The sequence below is a fragment of the Vanacampus margaritifer genome, unplaced genomic scaffold (genome assembly GCF_051991255.1).
Source record: "Vanacampus margaritifer isolate UIUO_Vmar unplaced genomic scaffold, RoL_Vmar_1.0 HiC_scaffold_42, whole genome shotgun sequence".
NCBI classification, from domain to species: domain Eukaryota; kingdom Metazoa; phylum Chordata; class Actinopteri; order Syngnathiformes; family Syngnathidae; genus Vanacampus; species Vanacampus margaritifer.
The window spans coordinates 28,918-50,682 of record NW_027520752.1 but is presented as its reverse complement, the minus strand read 5'-3'; the positions used below and the strand labels follow the sequence as shown (position 1 = coordinate 50,682).

At 39.3% G+C, this 21,765-nt stretch overlaps 2 protein-coding genes across 7 annotated transcripts; one reads left to right on the top strand and one right to left on the bottom strand.

Annotated features, from left to right (window-relative positions):
• Nucleotides 1-1,921: 1,921 nt before the first annotated feature.
• Nucleotides 1,922-21,066, top strand: LOC144040861 (NXPE family member 3-like). Of its 6 annotated transcripts, XR_013289885.1 has the most exons (6): nt 1,922-2,162; nt 7,473-7,568; nt 7,930-8,048; nt 8,130-8,188; nt 13,277-13,331; nt 14,848-15,395. XR_013289885.1 is itself a non-coding variant. In XM_077555217.1 (5 exons), exons 1-5 carry the CDS (start codon nt 9,221-9,223, stop codon nt 20,537-20,539), a joined length of 1,650 nt encoding a protein of 549 aa, XP_077411343.1. In that variant the 5' UTR covers nt 8,355-9,220; the 3' UTR covers nt 20,540-21,066. The 6 variants fall into 6 exon arrangements, 2 of the variants coding, with proteins under 2 accessions (XP_077411342.1, XP_077411343.1); XR_013289886.1 differs by lacking the exon at nt 8,130-8,188; XM_077555217.1 differs by lacking the exons at nt 1,922-2,162; nt 7,473-7,568; nt 7,930-8,048; ... (1 more) ...; nt 13,277-13,331; nt 14,848-15,395 and adding exons at nt 8,355-9,247; nt 16,263-17,044; nt 17,733-17,803; nt 17,885-18,088; nt 19,974-21,066.
• Nucleotides 4,420-9,702, bottom strand: LOC144040862 (alpha-2,8-sialyltransferase 8E-like). Its single transcript, XM_077555218.1, has 6 exons — nt 9,572-9,702; nt 8,771-8,882; nt 8,167-8,217; nt 7,935-8,073; nt 7,341-7,546; nt 4,420-6,267 (listed from the first exon to the last, which is right to left on the bottom strand). Exons 2-6 carry the CDS (start codon nt 8,854-8,856, stop codon nt 5,787-5,789), a joined length of 963 nt encoding a protein of 320 aa, XP_077411344.1. The 5' UTR covers nt 8,857-8,882; nt 9,572-9,702; the 3' UTR covers nt 4,420-5,786.
• Nucleotides 21,067-21,765: the final 699 nt, after the last annotated feature.

Below are 21,765 nucleotides of genomic sequence, written 5' to 3'. Positions count from 1 at the left end.
CTCCAGGTCATTATAAATGCTAACCAGAAGTGGAGTAAAATTTAAATGATTTAAATCAGTTAATTTAGGTGAGATTTTTATGCCTAAATATTTTAAATTACCTATAGGAAATGAGTAGTGTGGGTCCTGGCTTGCAGGGTTCCATGAATTTTCTGTAATAGGTAGAAGTGTTGATTTTGTCCAATTAATAGAATAATCTGATAAATGTGAGAATCGGGTTATTAAGTTAAATACTTCCCCTAACGAAATAGCGGGCTTTTCTAAATAAAGTAAAATATCATCGGCATATAGATTAATTTTGTGTTCTGTTACCCCAGAGTGAATTCCTTAGGAAAATTTTGGCTGCGGTTTGTCCTTGGCCGATTTTGACCAGTGTTTATTATTATTATTTATTTTATTTTTTTATTGCGCCCCTCGTGTTTTGCAATACACATAGCCATCTTGTACATTCAGCCCAGAGCCCACTATTTTATAAATACAGGCCGATTACCCGAGACGCCGTATTGCCACAAAAAGCAGCCAACCGCCCCGCATGCGCCCTCATCGGCCGCCACTTGCGAGGAGGACATGTACTCACGGCTGGCGTCTGGCGTGCAACAACTGACCGTTTATGGTTCGTAGGATTGTCACTTTGTGACCAATAATAAGCAGCGCTGCAGTAACCAATTAACTACAAACACTAGCCCACAGGAGCGCACGAGCCGCACCAGCCCTCCGCCCCTTAAGTTGTAGGAGCTAGCTACTGAAAAGAGAAAAATGGCGAAATGAAAGAAGGCAGTTGACAAAGAAATGGGTGGTGTCGAAAAAATAAGATGGATGTAAATAAAAATGCTTCATGGAAGTGCAACCAAATGTGCAAAAATGACAGAGCTTTTTTAGTGGAGGAAAGATGCTGAGGCAGGTTCCAGCAGCACGTCTACAGGAAGGCCCGGTGGAAAGCACATTTAATATGGCTAAATATTAGACCAAGTCCATACATTTAATGCAATTGTTGTTGCAATGCTCACCATCAAAAATCATCAAGAAGACCTACATCTGTGATTTGATCATATCACAGTTAGTAGCAGTTGAGGAATATTATTTGATATGTGGACAAATGAGCTGGATTACTTTCACATAAGCACGTGTGTGTGTGTGTGTGTGTGTGTGTGCGCGCGCGCGTGTGTGTGGGTGTGTGGGTGAGGGGGGTGGGTGATTTATGTGTGTGTGTGGTTTTTTTTTCTTACATCAATTGCTATGTTAAGAACACAATAGTTAACATTATTATGATTATATGTACATTTATCACTAGCAGCAGAAACATCAGCTGTTAAGGCCACTGGTAGAGGAAATATTTAGAGATGGGACGTTTGACACTGACACTCCGGAGCATGTGTCAGCTGAGTGACACAGACTGCTCGAAACAATGTATCAAAAGCCCCGATGACACCTCCGTGATCACGTGCTGATGACGTATCCAGTGGCTCTGCAGTACCTCTCACCACCAGCATCTTCAGGCCCCTGTGAGAGGATTTTCTCAAAGGCTGGTGAAATTGTCAGCCAGAGAAGAAGCCGCTTGAAGCCGAACACAATAGAGCAAATATTGTTCTTGAAAAAGAACTTGTAAAACAAATAAATATAAAAAGTTGGGCACAAGAACAATTCCCTCATGTACATACTGGTATTTGCTTTATTTTCACTGTTGCACAAGCACAATTCCCTCATGTAGATATTTGGTTCACTTTATGTTCACCTTCCATGTGTACCTGATGATCATTAGACAGACACAAATGTAAGACTGAATGTACTGGTGTTATGTTGGAATATAAAATCAGGCGAATCACTTTGAAGATTATAGCTGCTATGACGTAAGACTGAATGTACTGGTGTTATGTTGGAATATGAATCAATCAGGCGAATCACTTTGAAGATTATAGCTGCTATGACTCCAGCTGACCACCAGATGTCACCGGTACGATCTATTTTATGGGGCTTTGAAACTTCGACTCTTTTTCCAAAGCAATCAGCCGAAAGCCTCAAAAGCGTCACAAGGCTTCATTGTCCCATCTCTAGAAATATTGGTGGTGAGGAGGTGGTCCCGTTCTTGGAGGAGGGGTAATGTGTGTTGGCCTCATTGAAGGAGAAGGTCTAGGAGAAGGAACCGAATGAAGCTGGAGCTACTAGTAAGAAGACTTGTACAGATTGTGTTGGGCTTTTGTACTGGGTCGGCAATTGTCCTGTATTATGCGTAGAATTAACTGTTACACAATCATTTTATGTTTTTTAAAAAAAAATGATTTAGACGTCTTATGTTCATTTTTAATGTTATTGATTAGGCCTACAATGTTTGTGCTCATCCAGATCCAACAGTCCTGTCACCAGAGACAGAGGCAGAGTCCAGTATTGTGACAGCTAAGCCAAGAAACCAAATTTGATGTGACTCTCAAAGAGCATTTTAAATTTGATACAGCTGCTTCTTTTTCATGTCCTCTTTTATTGAGTACTGCTGTTATTGGTTAATTGTTGTATGCTTTGTTCATTGCATGTTCAGTTTTGAAGGTTTTGTCATGGTTATCTGAGTTGGATACAAAAAAAAAAGCCACCAGTTGCTCGGCCCCCCAGCTCTGGAACACTCTGCCACCGAACCTCAGAAACAGTGACTCTCTCTCCTCCTTCAAATCAAGACTCAAAACACACCTGTTCAGGACTGCCTCGTGTTACATATTACGTATTACAACATGAAAGACTTGCAGAAACACACGCACGCGCACGCGCACGCCCACGTGCGCACAAATGGATTCGTATCTAGCTGGACAATAATCATCTCTTTGCGTAACCTTGGAACCCGAGACATATTTATTAATATGCCAGTGATCTGTTCTGAACAATGTTAAACTTTCCACACGTTACAAGTAATGCCATCGGACCCAGAGCAGTTTCGACCGACTCTTCTTTTTCCTAAACTTTGCTCCACTTCACTTCATTCAAGGTCATGAAACAGCTGATCTGACCGTTCTTGTCATTTCTCTTTACCTTTTTGTGGCTACGAAGTGGAGGGGTCCGTTCATGTCATCACATTCCAGAAAGGAAGGCAATGGAGCACTATTTCTGCAAGGTTACAGAAAGATACATTTTAACGTTTTGGGAAAGCAGTCATCGCAGGCAAGGCAATGAGTTACTGTGATGCCACCCTTGACCCAAGATCATAGCCTAACCGTGCCAAACTTGATGAATTTTGTCATCTATATGTTAATCTATTTATTTTCACGTGCCACACCATATCTATGTACAATTATTTTTAAATCTTTGCTGTCCTTTCATGGGTTGAAAATGAGCAGGATGCCCATTTTCAAGTTGTTTCAATTGGTCGGAAGAAAGGGATTTTAAACGGTCCATTTTCTCTTTGATATTCAATAATTCAAAATGTAAATGAGCTTTGCTCTGATTGGGTTTCGGTTCTGCTTGATTTCATATGGAAAAATGTTTTTTTTTATTATTATTGGTTAGTTCCCGATAACCAAAAATGAAACTTGACATAACGTCAGTGGTCATGTTTGTTTTGAACTAAACAGCGAGCTGGTTGGTTTGGTTTGTTAGCTTACTGCTATATATGCCCTAACGTTAATAACATTAATAACATTATGTGGTTGTAAATAAAGTGCTAGTATGAGTGACATTTTTTTTCACAGGGTGTGTGGAAAATGAAACAAAAATATATGACATATTCCTTAAACGAAGCAATTGTGTGCATGCAAATTTCATTCATGTTAAACACTGATGTTGATTGTTCATAGTCTTCGAATGTTTTTTTTGTCTTTTGTTAATAAATGGCAACATTAGGGGCAAAAATCTCCTGTGTGCTATAATATGTACATTTAGAGACTCCGATTGAAATGAATTGTTTATGAAACAAAGTGTTTGGCATAATCTTTTGGATTCGGATACCCTTCAGTAGTCGTGCGTGCGTGCATCGGTAAGCCTTTCCTGTAAGGGTTATGTTGTAAAATGAGTTTGGAATATGATATTTGTAGAGGGCCGGACTGAGACTCATTTTCAGCCCTGGAGTTTCATGGTGTCACGTGTGGAGTTGGAGGACCCAAATGCAGGGAGGCAGGAGAACCGCGGCAGGGATGCATGTTAAACTGAACACGATTTATTTAACAAAAACACTAGCAGGGGTACTGGGTGAACAAAACCAACAAAGATCTGAAAAGACCAAACAAAACACCGGTGGTGACAGCGACAATGATCCAACAAAACCAGGGAACTAAATACAAGCCAACTGACGAGACATCGAGAGACACCTGGACAAGACACAAGTGGCTGGGGGAGATGATTGGATGACACAAGGAAGGGAACAAACAGGATGACGAGTAAAGGTGCAAACAAAACCCCACAAGTCAGACAGGACACCAATCATAACACATGGCTCAGACCGGCTCACTTTAGTTTGCAGTGTTTTAATGAAGATGGATATTTCACATGTTTTAATGTATCAATCTAAAATAGCGTAACATTCCAATAACCAACGTTGATAGTTATGTTGTATATGATCAAAAAAATAAAAATGACTAAATCTGAACAATTACGAAAACATACATAAAGTCAAGGGTGCCATAGAAATTGATTTGACTAACTGTCATATTCTATAAACATAAAGCCTAAATAAGGAGATAAGGCAAGGTACAACACAATTTGTCTATTTTTGAAGAGCTCAAATATTGAACTTCCTTGTGCTAGAATGTGTTTGAATTACTATTAGCCAAGGCAGGGTTTACAAAATTGGGTACCAAATGCAAATCTTAGTTTCAGTCACATTTAAAAACTAGTCATTTCTATTTTTGTTTTCAATGTAATTACTATATATTTTTTATCTATCTCTTCCTTGTAGTGGGGCAGCATGTGGTTTTCCCCTCAATGTAACCCACTGTTCCCAACAAATACGAGATACCACAACATTAAAATACGAGTAGAAACATGATCAGCCAAACCTGCTATTGGACCATTATTTACACATGATAGGCTATTGTTTTTGTGTTGCATTTTGTGTTGCTTACTCTGTCATATCCATCAGGCATGTGCACTTCAGAGCTCTATATGATGATTTATACATTTGAGTTAGGGTGCGTTTGGCGTGTCAGCTCTACTCCTTTTTAATATTGCCTTTTCTGCGCCACTCTTTTCTGCTACGTGACTTCCTTTAATTTTGAGGATCCGGACATTCACACAGAGTCTAGTTTAATTTGTTATTTGTTAACTCATTCACTGCCATTGACGGCTATAGACGTCAAAAATTCATTTGAACTATTTCTAGTAGTTTAACATTTTTTTCCACTTTTGTTGACAAAAGTATGAAAATCTAGAAAAAAAAATATTGTACATTTAGAACAGATATAAAATTTGTGATTAATTGTGAGTTAACTATTGAAGTCATGTGATTAATTACAATTAAGAAATTTAACCGCCTGACGCGATTTAAAAAAAAAGATTTTAAAAATGCAGGCGATTCAAAATTTTAATCGGAATTAATCGTATGACTTCACTTGTTAACTCTTGATTAATTACAAATATTATATCTGTTCTAAATGTACAATAAAAACATTCTAGGTTTACATACTCTTGTTAACAAAAGTGGGAAAAAAAGTTAAACTAATACAAATAGTTCAAATAAAATTTTGACGTCTATAGCCGTCAATGGCAGTGAATGAGTTAAAATGTTATGCAGTAAAAATTATGAAATCTTAAAAGATGACTTTGATTTTGTGTTTGTCAAAAATGGACATGGTCAAGCTCCTTTTTTTAAAGAGTCACACCCTTTCCTTGGCTGGACAAGCCTCAGTGTGAAGCCTAAGCACGCCCTGCTTGTTCAGCGTGGACAACAGTCCAAACTCTATGGGCATATCATGCACGGCTAAGTGCTTGAGATCGTTGTAGTAGTGCTTGGTGAGAGTGTGTCCGTCCGGGTGTTTGTCAAAGGGCCAGAAGCCGTACAGGTGAACTTCGGAGCACAGCTCCAGAGCCAGGCTGGCCATTAATATGCCCGTGGTGGGCTGATAGCCGGCGAGGCCTTTGGCGGCCCAGAACCGCGACACATTGCGCACGTAGTTGGGGTTGAATGAGATGGCACGAATGGGGCTTTTGAAGTCTTTTAGGGTGCGAGCCGCCCGCATTGACACTTGTGTGTAAGAGCGGTAGGAGAAGGTGTGAAGGAGCATCAGGGCCTTCCCGTAGATCTGGACTGCTTCTACAAGTTTCTGCTGTGGTCCCAAGCCCGACAGAGACTCGTACCTGTGGGGGAAAGCTCCGGTGAGAATAGCCACAACAAAAGCTGCCCACTGCTCCCTCAGAGACACAGAAGTCTAAAATCATCTCATGACGAGGAATATGGTACACAAGTGGCTGCTAACTGACACACACATCAAGATTTTGCCCATCTGCCGGACCTTGGAATTGAGCAGCACTTTTATCAAGCGACCAGTAAAACCAAGCTACCCACGCTACTGGCCTACTGCTAACTAACTGACCGTCTAACCAACCAACTACTATCTGCTACTACTCACTAACTAAAATGGGGGAGGATGATCAAGTAGTCCATCATAATAAAATCACAACAAACCAAGCATTATAGTAATTATACAGCTGTGCAGGTAACTTTTAACTCATTCACTGCCATTGACGGCTATAGACGTCAAAAATCCGTTTGAACTATTTCTATTAGTTTAGCATTTTTTCCACTTTTGTTCACAAGAGTATGAAAACTTGGAATTTTTTTGGTACATTTAGAACAGATATAAAATTTGTAATTAATCGTGAGTTAACTAGTCAAGTCATGTGATTGATTACGAAAAAAAAATGAATCGCCTGACGCCCCTAATTTTTAATAAACTTTGCTTCTTCCTCTTTAAAAAAAAGAAGTAATTTTAATTATTATGATTATTTTGTAATAATCTAAAAAAATTTTTTTAGCAAAAATTAGGAGCATCAGGTCGTTAAATTATTATTATTTTAATAATCTTTTCTTTAAAAAAAAAAAGAAAAGTTTATTAAAAAATAGGGGCATCAGGCGATAATTTTTTTTAAGCATAATTAATCGCATGACTTCACTAGTTAACTCATGATTAATCACAAATTTGATATGTGTTCTAAATGTACAATAACCCCCCTAGGTTTTCATACTCTTGTTAATAAAAGTGGGAAGAATGTTAAACTAATTGATAGTTAAAATGAATTTTTGATGTATATAGCAGCCAATGGCAGTGAATGAGATAAGATGGCCACCATGGAAAGGATTACTTATATTTCCAGTATTTCCTATTTGGAAATCTTTACAAGCAGAAGTGACAAGATGCCATCAGAATTACCTGCGTTCGAAGACGTCAAGGTTGGCCGTGACGAGGTCCGTCTTGAAGCCTACGTCTTTGGCGTACACGTGGTTCAGCGGTGGTAGATTGCACCTGATCACAAACTGAGCCGAGTCAATCGTTTCTCCGCAGCCGCTGTCGATCAGGATGCCGCCGCTGCCGACCACGGCGCACTTGTCGTACATCTCCGTGGAGAACGGATGCTTCTGGAAATCAACGAGCATCAAGGTCAGTGTTGTTTTCATACTGTAAAGATGAGCAGCAAGGTCTTGGATGTGACATTTTTTTGTTGTATTTCCGTTTTATAGTCATCTTCAACTGAGAGCGACAAATAGTTCGAAGCGAGCACGCTTGACTTACTATTTGGAGAACTTTGATTTGAAAAATGTTTTATTTCTTCTTGAAGTGTGTGTTTTAATTATGCTGTTGTGATTTACAATTCAGTATGTTGAACTTTTTAGTACAATATTGCATCTAATCTTTGAGAAAGTTTTTTTTTTTTTTTACATTTTATTCACATACAATTTTATTTCACTTCTAGGAGCAATACATTTGTTTTTAATTCTCCCCCCCATTTTTTATTTGTCAGCGTACCTTCACAAAGGTTTTGAAGATATCTGGCGTCACGGTCAGCATCCAGTCGTCTAAGTAGTGAATCACGGTTCCCACAGGTGTGTTTTCCTGTGTGATGATGGCCATCTCGACCCCGTGAGTACAGCTGCTCAGGTTGGAGCTGCAACATCAGCAACAATAGTTTTAGGCTGCCTTTGTCTGCTTTGTTATGGCAAGAAAAAGCGAGACCGCTTGTGCAAGTGTTTGCACTCACCAGACGTCTGCAGCTGGATCAGGTGGGATTTGTTTTGGAAGAGAGACTTTGCTAATGAACGTTATCATTAAATGTAGACACAAGAAAGAGAGACGTTACATAAAAATAAAACAAGCTTTTTTTTCTTACATGATACATATATAGCGCCTCGATACCAAATGCGCATTACAACCACCAAACCCTGAATCCATTTGAATGGGTTACTACTAATTGTACTTTTACAAAAAAAAAAAAGTCGTAATCCAAAGAATGAAAAATCCAATTTGATCATATTGCTAAATAGAGCGCATTTAGATAGTGTTTTATCCTAAACCAGGGGTCCATTTCACAAAGCAGGTTCAACTAACTCTGAGACTAACCCTGAACAGTGAGTTGACCTACCCTGAGATAGGATACTGTGTTTTTGGGTTCCAGGATAGCTGTTTTCAGTTAATTTGATCAACGCTGAGTACTTTCACCTGGAGTCAAGCTCGTGCCGCACGACTTTAAAAAGACCGCAACAATGGACCCCCTTGACGGGTCACCATGGCAACGGATAGATGGAGTATAACTAATGTTACATGACATACAGCATAATGGCGCAAAAGCGATGTGACGGGCATACCTCCTGTAGTAAACACGCCCAATCATGACGATGATGATCAGGAAGAAAATGAAGGAGAACACCAAGTTCCTGCGTCTCCTAATCATGCTTACTGATTCACTGTGTCAGGAATCTAAATAAATGTTTGAAAGCAAACAAATTCAAATGTATTGAACATAAAATTAAAATAAAACAGCTGCTTGTTTAAATTAGCTTTTAGGATCAATCCATCAAAAATCTTAAACACAGCTGACTTTCTATTTGCTTTTTGTTTTAATGCACTGTTGACATCCATGTGGGTTGGTAGGATAGGGTTTGTCCAAAGCCGATCCTCGAGGGCCACTATCCTGCATGTTGTATGTTTCCCTCCTTCATCACACTCGATTCAAATGATCAGCTCATCAGCAAGCTCTGTGGAAGCTTCATAACGATCCTGAACATTTGAATCAGGTGTGTTGGAGGAGGGGAAACATGCAGGATAGTGGCTCCCGACGAAAGGTAAAAAATTAATTTAAACTACTTCTATTAGTTTAACATTTTTTAATGAAAACCTAGAAAATAATGATTGTACATTTAGAAAGGATACAATTTGTGAGTTAACTAGTAAAGTCATCCCATTAATAACGATTAGAAATTTTAATCGCCTGACGCCCCTAATTTTTAATAATTTAAAAAAAAAAGTTAAACTAATAGAAATAGTTCAAATGATTTTTTGACGTCTATAGCCGTCAATGGCAGTGAATGAGTTAATGTAACAAAACCAGTGAGCTATAAATTCATCAATTTACACAGCAAAATTAAATCCACAAGATCTTTACTTACCTTTGAAAGATTTGGCAGATCAGGCTGAAAAGTTAAATGTGAATGCTTCTCAATGTTCTTCTCAATGCTTCTTCAGCAAAAAACACACCCATCGGTGCTGATATGAGCTTTTTTGTTTCTTTCTTTTTGTTTCCCCGGTATCAGAAAATTTCCACGGCGCAAACTATGTATCGAGACACACCAAAAATGTATCAGTCACGTCCGGTTGGTTTTTTCAAAAAGACTGAATCTTCGTCTTGTGTTAGGGTCGGCAGCGACCCGTTTTTAGGTTTAACATGCATAAAAGAACCATATAAATTAGTTTATTGCATCAAGGCTTTTTGACTTTGTCAGGAACCCCTATTTCAACAAAATAAAACAAAAACAAAGTTTTTTACTATATTCTAAAATGCTCTGGTTGAAATTGTTACATTTGTGTTGTTAGGGTCGGTTTCGACCCAGTTATAAAAATAAGATTATAAAGCAATAATTAGAGCCAAAACTGGATTCATAATTACACTGCCAGCCAACACACTGACAGCCAGCTCCTCTCCCAATCCTGTGAGCTGTAGGGGATTCTCATTTTGCCGTGTTTTCCAGTACACCTGCACAAAAACAAAACTAACAGAGATGGGCATGTCCTGACATGTAAGGTCAATTCATTCATTTGAAAGGTCATTTGACTTGCAGAGCCTTGCAATTGACTGGCAACCAGTTCAGGGTGTACCCTGCCTACTGCCCGAAGTCAGCTGGGATAGGCTCCAGCAACCCCGCGACCCTTGTGAGGACAAGCGGTAAAGAAAATGGATGGATGGATGGATGGAAGGATGGATTTGACTTGCAGAGTGCACATCTCCAATTTGCAGCATACAAACATGAGAAGAAGATTTTCAGCGACCCAAGTTCTGGATAATCTTTTTGATGAAAATGAGGAAGAGGACACAGTTTCTGAGGAGGAAGACAATGTGGAGTATCAACCAGAAGACACAGACATATCTGATGAGTCTGATTAGGAGGTCACTGGTGGTGAAGCTCCTCCCACTGAAAGATTCAAATCCAAAAATGATAAGATCTTTTGGAGCTCAGTACCTCATGATGTACATGGCAGGGCAGCTGCTGCAAATGTCATAAAAATGACCCCTGGAATCACAATTTGCTGTGACAAGAGTCAGTGACATCGGGACATGTTTCGAGCTATTCATGCCATTGTCACTAAAAAGAGTCATCATGGCTATGACAAACGTTGAAGGAAAAAAAGTCCATGACGACATGTGGAAAGACATTGATGAGGAATATCTGGATGCTTACATTGGTGATCCTGCAATGAGGCCACTGATAGTCTCTGGGACGCATCGACAGGCAGAAATATTTTCCGGGCAACAATGTCACTTCAGACCTTTCGAATGATATCAAGAGTCCTCAGATTTGACAACTGAAATATCAGAGCAATTTCTGACAAGCTTGCCCCCATCAGGGATGTCTGGGAGAGATGGACGCAACTCCTTCCACTGATGTTCAACCCAGGGCCAGAGGTGACAGTCGATGAACGTCTTGTCCCTTACCGAGGAAAACGCCCCTTCCGGCAATACATACCCAGTAAGCCAGGGAAGTACGGCATAAAAATCTGGGCAGCCTGCGATGCAAAAAACAGCTATGCATGGAAACTACAGATTTACACAGGCAAAGCTGTGAGTGGCATTCCTGAGAAAAAAAACAAGGAAAACGCGTGGTCCTCGATATGACTACTGGACTGCAGGGTCACAATATCACTTGCTTTTCATTTTGTGTTTATATTAAAGTTCTACTGCTGAAAAAATACTTTTTTGCATTTTTCTTGAAGTAAATATACATGGGTCGAAATCGACCCGTAACACCATAGATGTTACTATAGTCAATAATATTTAAATTAATAAATAAATAAAACAAATGAATTTAAGAGATGTGTTCTAATAGCCCCCAGTAAGAGTCGGGTAACACAACAACCTTGTATTTATTTATATGATTCTCTTGGTGTTTATGTTCTAATTTTTTTTTAATTGAAATCGAGGGGTATACTGACAAAAAAGGCCCAGAAGCCCACACCAACAACATTAAAACTAATATTTTCATGGATAAGGGAGACTAACAAGCCAACCAAGAGATGAGAAATAAATTGGATGATATCTACTTGTTTTTATTGTATTTTACAGCTGATTTAAGACACGGGTCGAAACCGACCCGTTAACATAAGAGATGGTAACAGAAAGTTAACACAAGACGAAGGTTAATAACCACTTCAAAGTGCAAAGCATATGTAGGAACAGGGCTGTCATAAGGTGGAAGTATTTTTTTTTCATGCTCGAGTTTTGTAATCTTGCTTTTTATTTTTGTTGTTTTTGGTATATTTTGCATTTGCTGTGTTTTGGTTGCAGTGCATTTCTGTTTTTAATGGACTTCCAGCCTAATTGACAGCCAACTATTTGCTATTGCCTGCACCTTGTGCAGCCGTGGCCCTACCCAACCAGTTTTCCTTTTAACCAATCGGTGGTTTGCGCAGTGCCTTTTTAAAGACTCGGTTAGATGGACACAAGGGGAGAAAAGGAAGGAACGGACAGTAGGGATGGCAGAAATGGAACATTGAAACGATCAAATCATTTGGAACTATTGATTCACAAAAAGAATCGCTCTTTTGGAATGTTCGAAACATTTCCCCACAGCGACACCTGGTGGCCAATTGTAAAATATTACAATCAAACAGTAGAGCAGCGTTGCAAGCTCCCTAGTAAGCAAATGAACTATTGGCTGTCTGTCATCATCTAATTAACACAACTGGCAATCAGCCTATACTGTAATTGTAATGGAGAGAGAAATAATATCCTGGGAAACAAAAACGGAATAATCCCCACCCTGTCAAAATAAGTATAGAAGTACAAATGAGCTTGTTGTTGCTGGTACTTGGTTTGTTTTTGCCATTGACGATTATAGACGTCAAAAATAAATTTTAGCAATTTTTATTTTATTTTTTCAAGAGTTTGAAAACCTAGATTTTTTTTCTTGTAGTAGAACAGATATAAACAATTGGGAATAATTGTGAGTAATTTTTAATAATAATATTTAAAAAAAATATATATATATTTAAGAAAAGATTATTAAAAATTAGGGGCATCCGGCAATTAAAATGTGTAATCGTAATTAATCGCATGACTTCACTAGTTAGCTCACGATTAATCACAAATTTGACATCTGTTCTAAATGTACACAAAAAAATTCTAGGTTTTCATACTCTTGTTAACAAAAACGGGATTTTTTTTTTTTTAAATAGAAATACTTTTAATTAATTTTTGACGTCTATAGTCATCAATGGCAGCGAATGAGTTAAATTGTTTCAACAATTCTCTTTTTAGAGTGCAGGTACACTTTATTACAGTGTTTTGGCAAATACGGAGTTAATGCACCAAAAGTATTTGCCAAAAGAAAGTCAACACGATTCAGGACGGGGACTTCGGATGACAGTCCAAACTCTTAATTTTAAAATAAACAAATCGCACTTGAATATGAGGTACATGACTAGCCGAACTATGAAAAAAAAGTGTGACCTATACTTATATACTATAAAACAAAATCCATGCCAAAAATTTAACTAATGAATTTTAAAGAAAAATTTGGAAAACTAAAAAAAAATCTAACTATTTTTGGAAACCCACAAGCAATAGTAAAGCTGATTATTTTTTCTTTCTTTCTTACAAGGAGCCTTGTGGATGTGGTGTATGCCCTGAGGGATGAGGTACAAGAGCTAAAACAGGTAATTACTGAACAAATCGATCCTTTTTTTTTTTTTTAACTGTACAAGACATTGTTCAAAAAAGATTTGAACATTCTCAAATGTTGTCTCAAATGCAAAATATCTGAGTTTGAATGAAACATATTTTCTTACTCCTAAGCAGTAAATTCTCAAATAAAAGAGTCTGGAAAAATTAAACCGTATACAATTAATAGAAATACACTTCTACTACACAATCTATTGATTGGCTACCTTACATGTACTGTAACTACATAGCTTTAGCGGTTAGCATGTTTTCTCTGTATTTTCCCACTTTAATGATATGCTTGCTTGAGATAAAGTGTCCGGTAGCAGCTCAGAGTTTCTGTGCACACTGGCAGGAGAAACTTTAGCTGCAGTAGTTAACCAGCATCCCACTACACCTTTTCACCATGTGGGTGGCACTCAGGTTCTGCATTTTTTTTTTATGTTTGTTTTTTTAATTATGTAAATTTGAAAATATATATATTTTGGAGCACATCTTGGAGGAAAATCCCAAATGTAAGTTTAAAAAAAAATTGTGGGTGAACATATTTTGTTTTCCAAAAAAGGGGACACTCAGCCTGGCCTCGAGAGATGTAATTAATATGCAAAGTTTACTAAAAAATTTCACACGTCATAACCATTTAACATATGCTGCCTCTGTATGGGTAGAAAATAGAACAAAAAAAAAACTATTTTTTGAAGTCTTACTTTACAAATGAATGACAATATTCCAAGGCCAACCTTTTTTGCTCCTTTGATCGACTTTTTGTTGTTGTTGTTTTGTTTTTAATTGAGGTGGGGATGGAACCCATGCCATGACCAGTCTCCGGTTTGCAAGTGCAGAGTCTTACCAGTTTTCTTTAAAAACACACACACACACACACACACACACACACGCACACACACACACACAAAGCCGTCTTTTTTTCTCCCTACACCTCTCATGATCGACTTTGGAGCAGTCCACTGTCTACTAGTTGCGGTAACACGTTGCATTGTGCCACCTAGTGGTCCCACAATGAAAATTGGAGCCATTTTCATGAATTTCAAATAAGTTGCTTTGCTATTTGTATTCAAATATACTTTACTGAAAGGATTGTAACACTGCGACACTGATGCTATTTGATAGCCCATCATTCGTGTTTTTGTTGTTAGTATTAAGCGAAACCTTGTACACATGTAATCTGTTTTATGATTCGTTTGACAATACACTTCAACTGGTGTGGCACTAAACAGCTGGAAGGCGCTTTTCCAAGAATTGTTCACTACCTGCCAAATTGCTGCATGTTGTGAAGTGAGTTGAGTTCACTGCCACAATATAGCACTCGCATATCAAATTTTGGCTCACAAGACAAAAACCTAAAAATCGGTGAAATGAATCTTCAAAAACTTGCAAGTCAGGTCACTCGTATCTCAAGGCATTACTGTATGTTCCCCGTTGTATATATAGTTCAACACGCCTCTATAATGAAAAATACGAATTAAGGATGCACGTTCTGCTGTCCCTGTGTAGGACAACAAGAAGATGAAAAGGTCGCTTGAGGAAGAGCAGAGGGCCCGCAAAGATCTGGAGAAGGTTGTCAGGAGGGTGTTGAAGAGCATGAACGACCCCACGTGGGATGAGACCAACCTGTGAAACGCTGCTTTAAAACGTGCTTCCTTATTTTCCCACGCATGTTTGAATTGTTTCAAGACATTTCTCAAACATGAGCGTCATCTCCAGTCTGTCCACCGAGGCGGCAAAGACAACTCAAGAGACGTATGTTCTCCTCCTGTTTACAATCATTCCGCTGGATGCCCTCTGGTGCTCCACACATGGTACTGATACACAATGACATGGACCTGGGTGAACTTTTGCCATGCAATTTCATAACCCATAACCTTTTAGTATTATGTTATGCATGGAAACTACAGATTTACACAGGCAAAGCTGTGAGTGGCATTCCTGAGAAAAAAACAAGGAAAACGTGTGGTCCTCGATATGACTACTGGACTGCAGGGTCACAATATCACTTGCTTTTCATTTTGTGTTTATATTAAAGTTCTACTGCTGAAAAAATACTTTTTTGCATTTTTCTTGAAGTAAATATACATGGGTCGAAATCGACCCGTAACACCATAGATGTTACTATAGTCAATAATATTTAAATTAATAAATAAATAAAACAAATTAATTTAAGAGATGTGTTCTAATAGCCCCCAGTAAGAGTCAGGTAACACAACAACCTTGTATTTATTTATATGATTCTCTTGGTGTTTATGTTCTAATTTTTTTTTAATTGAAATCGAGGGGTATACTGACAAAAAAGGCCCAGAAGCCCACACCAACAACATTAAAACTAATATTTTCATGGATAAGGGAGACTAACAAGCCAACCAAGAGATGAGAAATAAATTGGATGATATCTACTTGTTTTTATTATATTTTACAGCTGATTTAAGACACGGGTCGAAACCGACCCGTTAACATAAGAGATGGTAACAGAAAGTTAACACAAGACGAAGGTTAATAACCACTTCAAAGTGCAAAGCATATGTAGGAACAGGGCTGTCATAAGGTGGAAGTATTTTTTTTTCATGCTCGAGTTTTGTAATCTTGCTTTTTATTTTTGTTGTTTTTGGTATATTTTGCATTTGCTGTGTTTTGGTTGCAGTGCATTTCTGTTTTTAATGGACTTCCAGCCTAATTGACAGCCAACTATTTGCTATTGCCTGCACCTTGTGCAGCCGTGGCCCTACCCAACTGTGGGAGGTGGGACTCACACACATACAAACATACACACCCATGCACGTGTAAATCTTAACCACATTTTGATTAATTGCCCAGCCATACGTCACACATGAGAAAGTCCGCCACTCTGCAGTGTGCACAGTTAATAAACAAAACAGCAAATGTAACTATATATGCTTGACATGTGATCTTTTCAGAGTTGGAAGTACCACACAGTGTCACCACCGTACAAGGTCCAGAACCGGAACCAATCATCAAATCCATTTAAAAACCTCCCAACATTTCCCCACCAGCGCACCTTCTGTCCTCATCTGTACCAGCCACTGTCCACTGAAGAAGAGCTTGAGGAACGCAACCTGTTGGACTCCATCGCCTGGCCCCGGCCGCCCTCTGGCTCCGAACCACTCAACCTGTCCCAGACGAGTGACCTGGCCCACAGCCTGTTCACCATCGTAACCTCCCAAAACAACCACAGTTGGTACGTGGGCGACCAGCTGGAAGTGCAGATCCACCTGCACGACTTCAAAGGCCAACCCAAGCGCTACGGCGGCGATTTGCTGTTGGCTCGGTTGCACTCCCCAAAATACAAAGCGGGCGTGGCCGGGGAGGTGCTGGACCACAAGAACGGACTTTATTCCGCTCGATTCCCGCTTCTGTGGGAGGGCTCTGCTCAGGTCGAGGTCATGATGGTACACTCGAACGAGGCCATCGCCGTGCTGCAGCGACTGAGGGAGAAACGGCCCGATCGAGTGTACTTCTCCAGCATCTTTCACCAAGGAGAGCAGTCTGAGAAGATGGGGTGCAACCTGTGCCTGCCGCAAGACAAGGGGCCACTGTGTAACTACACGGACCTTCACACTGGTGATGCTTGGTATTGCTACAAGCCCAAAATGCTCAGCTGTGACACCAGAAACAACCACTTCATGGAAAGCCCCCTCAAAAACATCATCACCAACAAGGAGGCTTTGCTCTTTCAGAAGTTTGTACACTCAATAAATATTTGACATAAGCTGTTCCAAAGGTAATCCAAACAGAACAAGCTGTTGACCCAAAAATCACATTTAGGTTATTGTAAGTGTCATCTCTAAAGTACTTCTAAACAGCACTTGGTTTCATAACCGAAAATCTGAAACAAAACAATCTAGTATTTCTATTTCTGTTTTATGACTTCCGAGTGTCATCGAAGGAGGATTTGGCTGGTACCATTGCAATACACTCTGAAAACAGTTGGGTCAAAAGTAACCCAATTATGGATAAACAATGGACCGATCCACTTAATGGGTCAATTTGACCCAACTTTTTAGGTTGTTTTATACAAAATGACCTATATTTTTGACCCAAGTAAATGATCTGACCAATATTTATGAGTTGTTTTACACTGAAAGACCCATTTCTTGACTCAAAGTTGGGTCAAATCGACCCAAGTTGAGGATCGGTCCATTTTTGACCCATAGCTGAGTTATATTTGGCCCAACTGTTTTTAAAGTGTTCCATCCATTTTCTACCGCTTATCCGGGGTCGGGTCACGGAGGCAGTAGCACTGATGGATGGGATTTAGGTTTTAGGATTGTGGCTGGTACCGTTGGAATAGCTCACTCTCTTTGTACAAATATCATTGTAGTATCTAATTGTTGTTAATTCTGTTGTAATCCACTTTTTGACATCAGAGGCGTGAACCTTAAATATCCCATCCATGCTTCCACATCGGACACCATCGTCGTGCTGCCTTCAAAGAAAGGTACTGTTGACCTACAGAATTATAACTCTCACTTTTGGGGGATGGCGATTAGTCACCACATTGTGTCTGCCATCAATGTAGAAAATGGCAGTAAAATACCGGATCCCGTGAAGCTGGCAACATCTGGATACTACTACCAGGATATTTGGAGGCCGTTGGGTGGCGTGACCGAGCGCCAGGTTGATGGGCTGTCCATCACTCAGTGCTTGGCCAACAAGTTGGTCTACTTGTACGGCGACTCCACCATGCGCCAGTGGTTCGAGTACCTCGTCACTGTTCTTCCAGGTGAGTGTGTCTTAATGGCTGAATGGTGGACAGTGGTGGGAAACAAAAGTGTAAACATAGAAATGAATTGAATCAGCCCCTTGTCAATAAAAAAAATTACAATATCTGAAATGTACTTGAGCACAAACTTAGAAATAGGGATGAGAATTGATAAGAATTTTGTGATTCTGCTTCCATTATTGATGCTGTTTATGTATCTGATTCCTTGCTGATTTCCTTAATGATTCACATTTGGTGAGGGAATCAAATAATACAAATGTTTTTTTCCCCTAATAAATCACCAATCAAATAACTTACAGAATTGTCAGTGATAAGCTGGTAAACCCTATCATTCTTCTTTGCTGATTTTCTCTGGAGGTGCTTGTCCTTTAAATGCTTGCCTGGACCTCTTCGTCATTCCACCTATCAAACCATCCACCTTATTGTTCCATATTTGTATTGGCATATAGGCACAAAAACGGCATCATTCCACAACATAATCATTTCCAGAATTATGTGAAATGACATTGTTACATGTTAAAGTCGCTACAGGTTTACACATCGCTACAGTATAAAGTGTTGCCTTTTTACATTTCCTAATTATTATGAAAAATCACGATTTTAAAAACATGATTGGTGTGGTGTCTTCACATCCAATAAAAATAATTATTTATTAATAAAGAGGCATAATTATTATAGGTAATTTGAGCACATTTGTTATTTCACAAGTGTGTTTCAAACCCTTTGTATTAATCCCAAGAAGTAGCTCTCGTTTTCAAAAAGGTTGTTGACCTGCACGACATACTGTGCCACAAGAATCAGACATCTGAGCTTTCCTGCTTTACATAATCAATACAGCTCACAATTCCACATTTTTTATTTGCTATTTTATCCTTTTACCTATTTTAAAATAATATATGAATAGTATTTTCATTAACACAGTGTCATTATTTACATTGATTTATTTATTAACTTTTCCTTTACACCAGGCCCGGACTGGGCCATCTGGAGGCCCGGGACAATTCCCGGTGGGCCGCCCTATAGTTTGGGCCACAAATCATTTTAAAATCATGCTGGAAGCAGCCCAAACATTCGTTTTGAAATCAAGAATATTCCCATCATCTTAAATTGACTGTGTCATTGACTGTGTCATTGACTGTGTCATTGACTGTGTCATTGACTGTGTCATTGACTGTGTCATTGACTGTGTCATTGTCAATCAACTGTAACTCCAATGCTCCTTACATAGGCCATTATGTTATAACACAGACTGCCTGCCTTTGTTACTAAGGGTGTCACTGAGTTACATTAATTTAATACCAAAAGTAGCAAAACTTTAATTCACAAATATAAACAATATAACTATATTGAACCTTGTCTGTACAATAATAACACATAAAAGAGGCAAAACACAATCACAAGTGTTACTGAGGGGAATGGGAGATGATTTTTGAACAAACAAATAATTAATTAAAAATGGTGTGCATTAGTTATTTCCTTTGTATGGATTGTATCAAAAATGTACTGTCAATGCTCAATAAATATTTTATTTAAGAAATAAATGAAGTTTGGTTTATCTGTAAGCAGTTGATGATGATAGTGATTACACCCTATCAACTGAGACTATAAAATTGTTTTTCAAGACTGTTGGGGTTTGTTGTGTAGTGTTTCCTTGAAATAATGCCATAATATTTTATGTTTTTAGTGCATATAGTAGAAGTGGTACGTCAAGTCACTATATTAAAGAGGTATTTACATGTATGTGACTCTGGATGAGTGACACAGTTATTACACTTTTGGCAGTGTTTGTGATGACGTCCAAATGTCTTGTTAAAGATGCTGAACCGCCACTTGATCTTGACCAGTAGTTTCCTCTCATGTAGCTTTATTTTCTTCTGCTCTGCAGGAATGAAGGAATTCAAACAGGAGAGTACAATAAAGGTGGGGCCCTTCATGGCGCTGGACAGCACCCACAACATTCTGCTCAAGTACCACTTCCACGGCCCGCCCATCGTCTCCAAGGCCAATGCTGTGGCACACAAGATACGCTACATCGCCAACGAGCTGGACGGCCTGACCGGCGGTCCCAACACGGTTGTGGCGCTCAGCCTCTGGGCTCACTTCAGTCCGTTCCCTGTGGAGGTGTACATACACCGCCTCCGGCATATCCGCAAGGCGGTGGTGCGACTGCTGAACCGGGCCCCAGGGACGGCGGTTGTGGTCCGCACGCCCAACCCTAGGGCACTGGATCAGGAGCTCAGCCTGATCTTCAGCGACTGGTTTGCGCTGCAACTGGACGTCGTGCTGCGTGCCATGTTCAAGGATCTCAACGTTATGCTGGTGGACGCCTGGCAGATGTGCGTGGCGCACCAACAGCCTCACAACGTCCACCCACCTCGGGTCATTGTCAGAAATATGGTAGACATGATGTTGTCCCACGTTTGTCGTGATGGGACCACGACCGATGCATGATCGTATCTGTGGATGTGTCTTTGTGAGTGATGTCGCAATTTCTGCCAAGTGTCTGTAATCAATAATGTTTTTAAAGTCTTATCGTCATGACTGGGACCTGTTAACATTTTACTATTTCATTTTATATTTTACCTCTTTTGAATTTAGTTAAAGTTGTGAAGATGTAGATATAACTGTTAACTCAATATAGGTTGATGAGTCATGCTTTTGTCCTCTTTGTTATCTGTTCTCTTTTCCCAGAAATGAGAAAGTTAATACGTTTCTTTTATTTATCTAAGTCTAGATATCTATTTTTATTTTATTTATCTAAGTCTAGTTTCTGTTCGTTAGAAATCCGTTTTTTGAAAAATCAAGGACGAGCTAGCATACTGGGAGGGGAGAGGCAGTTTCCTGGGAAACATTGTTTTTTCTAATAAAAGTCCCGTGTCTGAGAGAGACGACACACATTTGGACAGAAACATGGCTTGGTGAAATTCCTTTGTGTCATCAGAAACTTTCTGATTAAAAAACCTTGCAAGGACCCTCTTCACGAGATCTCAACTCTGATTTATTTGAACACGCAAAAGATTACAAAAAGAGGTAATCTAACAGACTTAATCTATTTCCACAACAATGGGCCATTGTCTGTGGTTGAAGTGTCTGTAATCAATGATGTCTTTTTAAAGTCTTATCTCATTGGTGGAGGCTTTGTGGTACCGCTACTTCAAGATAGTATAAGAATGTTGTGAGTCCGCTGTAACTTCGCACTTGCGAGACGCTGCCACCATTGCTGGGAGCTCGCTTGTGGCCGGAATATTCTGTAGAAATAAAACCTTCGAAGGAACTGTTCACCGATCTCCAGCCTGTATTCAGATAATCAACATTCTCACTATCCGAAAGAAAACGAACACGCGAAGAAAAATATTATTTTCTTCAACACCTACTTGAAGTGTCCCAGTTCCGCCCTCATTTGCCCCAAGTGTTTGGGGCAAATGTAAACAACAAAAAATGGCTGATTCCAATGAATTATTTGTTGTTCTGGTTAACGCAGGCATTCCAAATCACATTGTGTGATGTGAACATATGTCTTGTATTTTCATTTGCCTCGAACGCTTTGAGGTCGGAACTAACACAATCCAAGTGGGATAAATCTGATTTCCAACTTCCCCGAATGCAACATTTATCCTCAGTGAAAGGACGCTCTCCGCTCATGGAAAAGCATTGGACTTTGAGTCGCTGTAATTTGA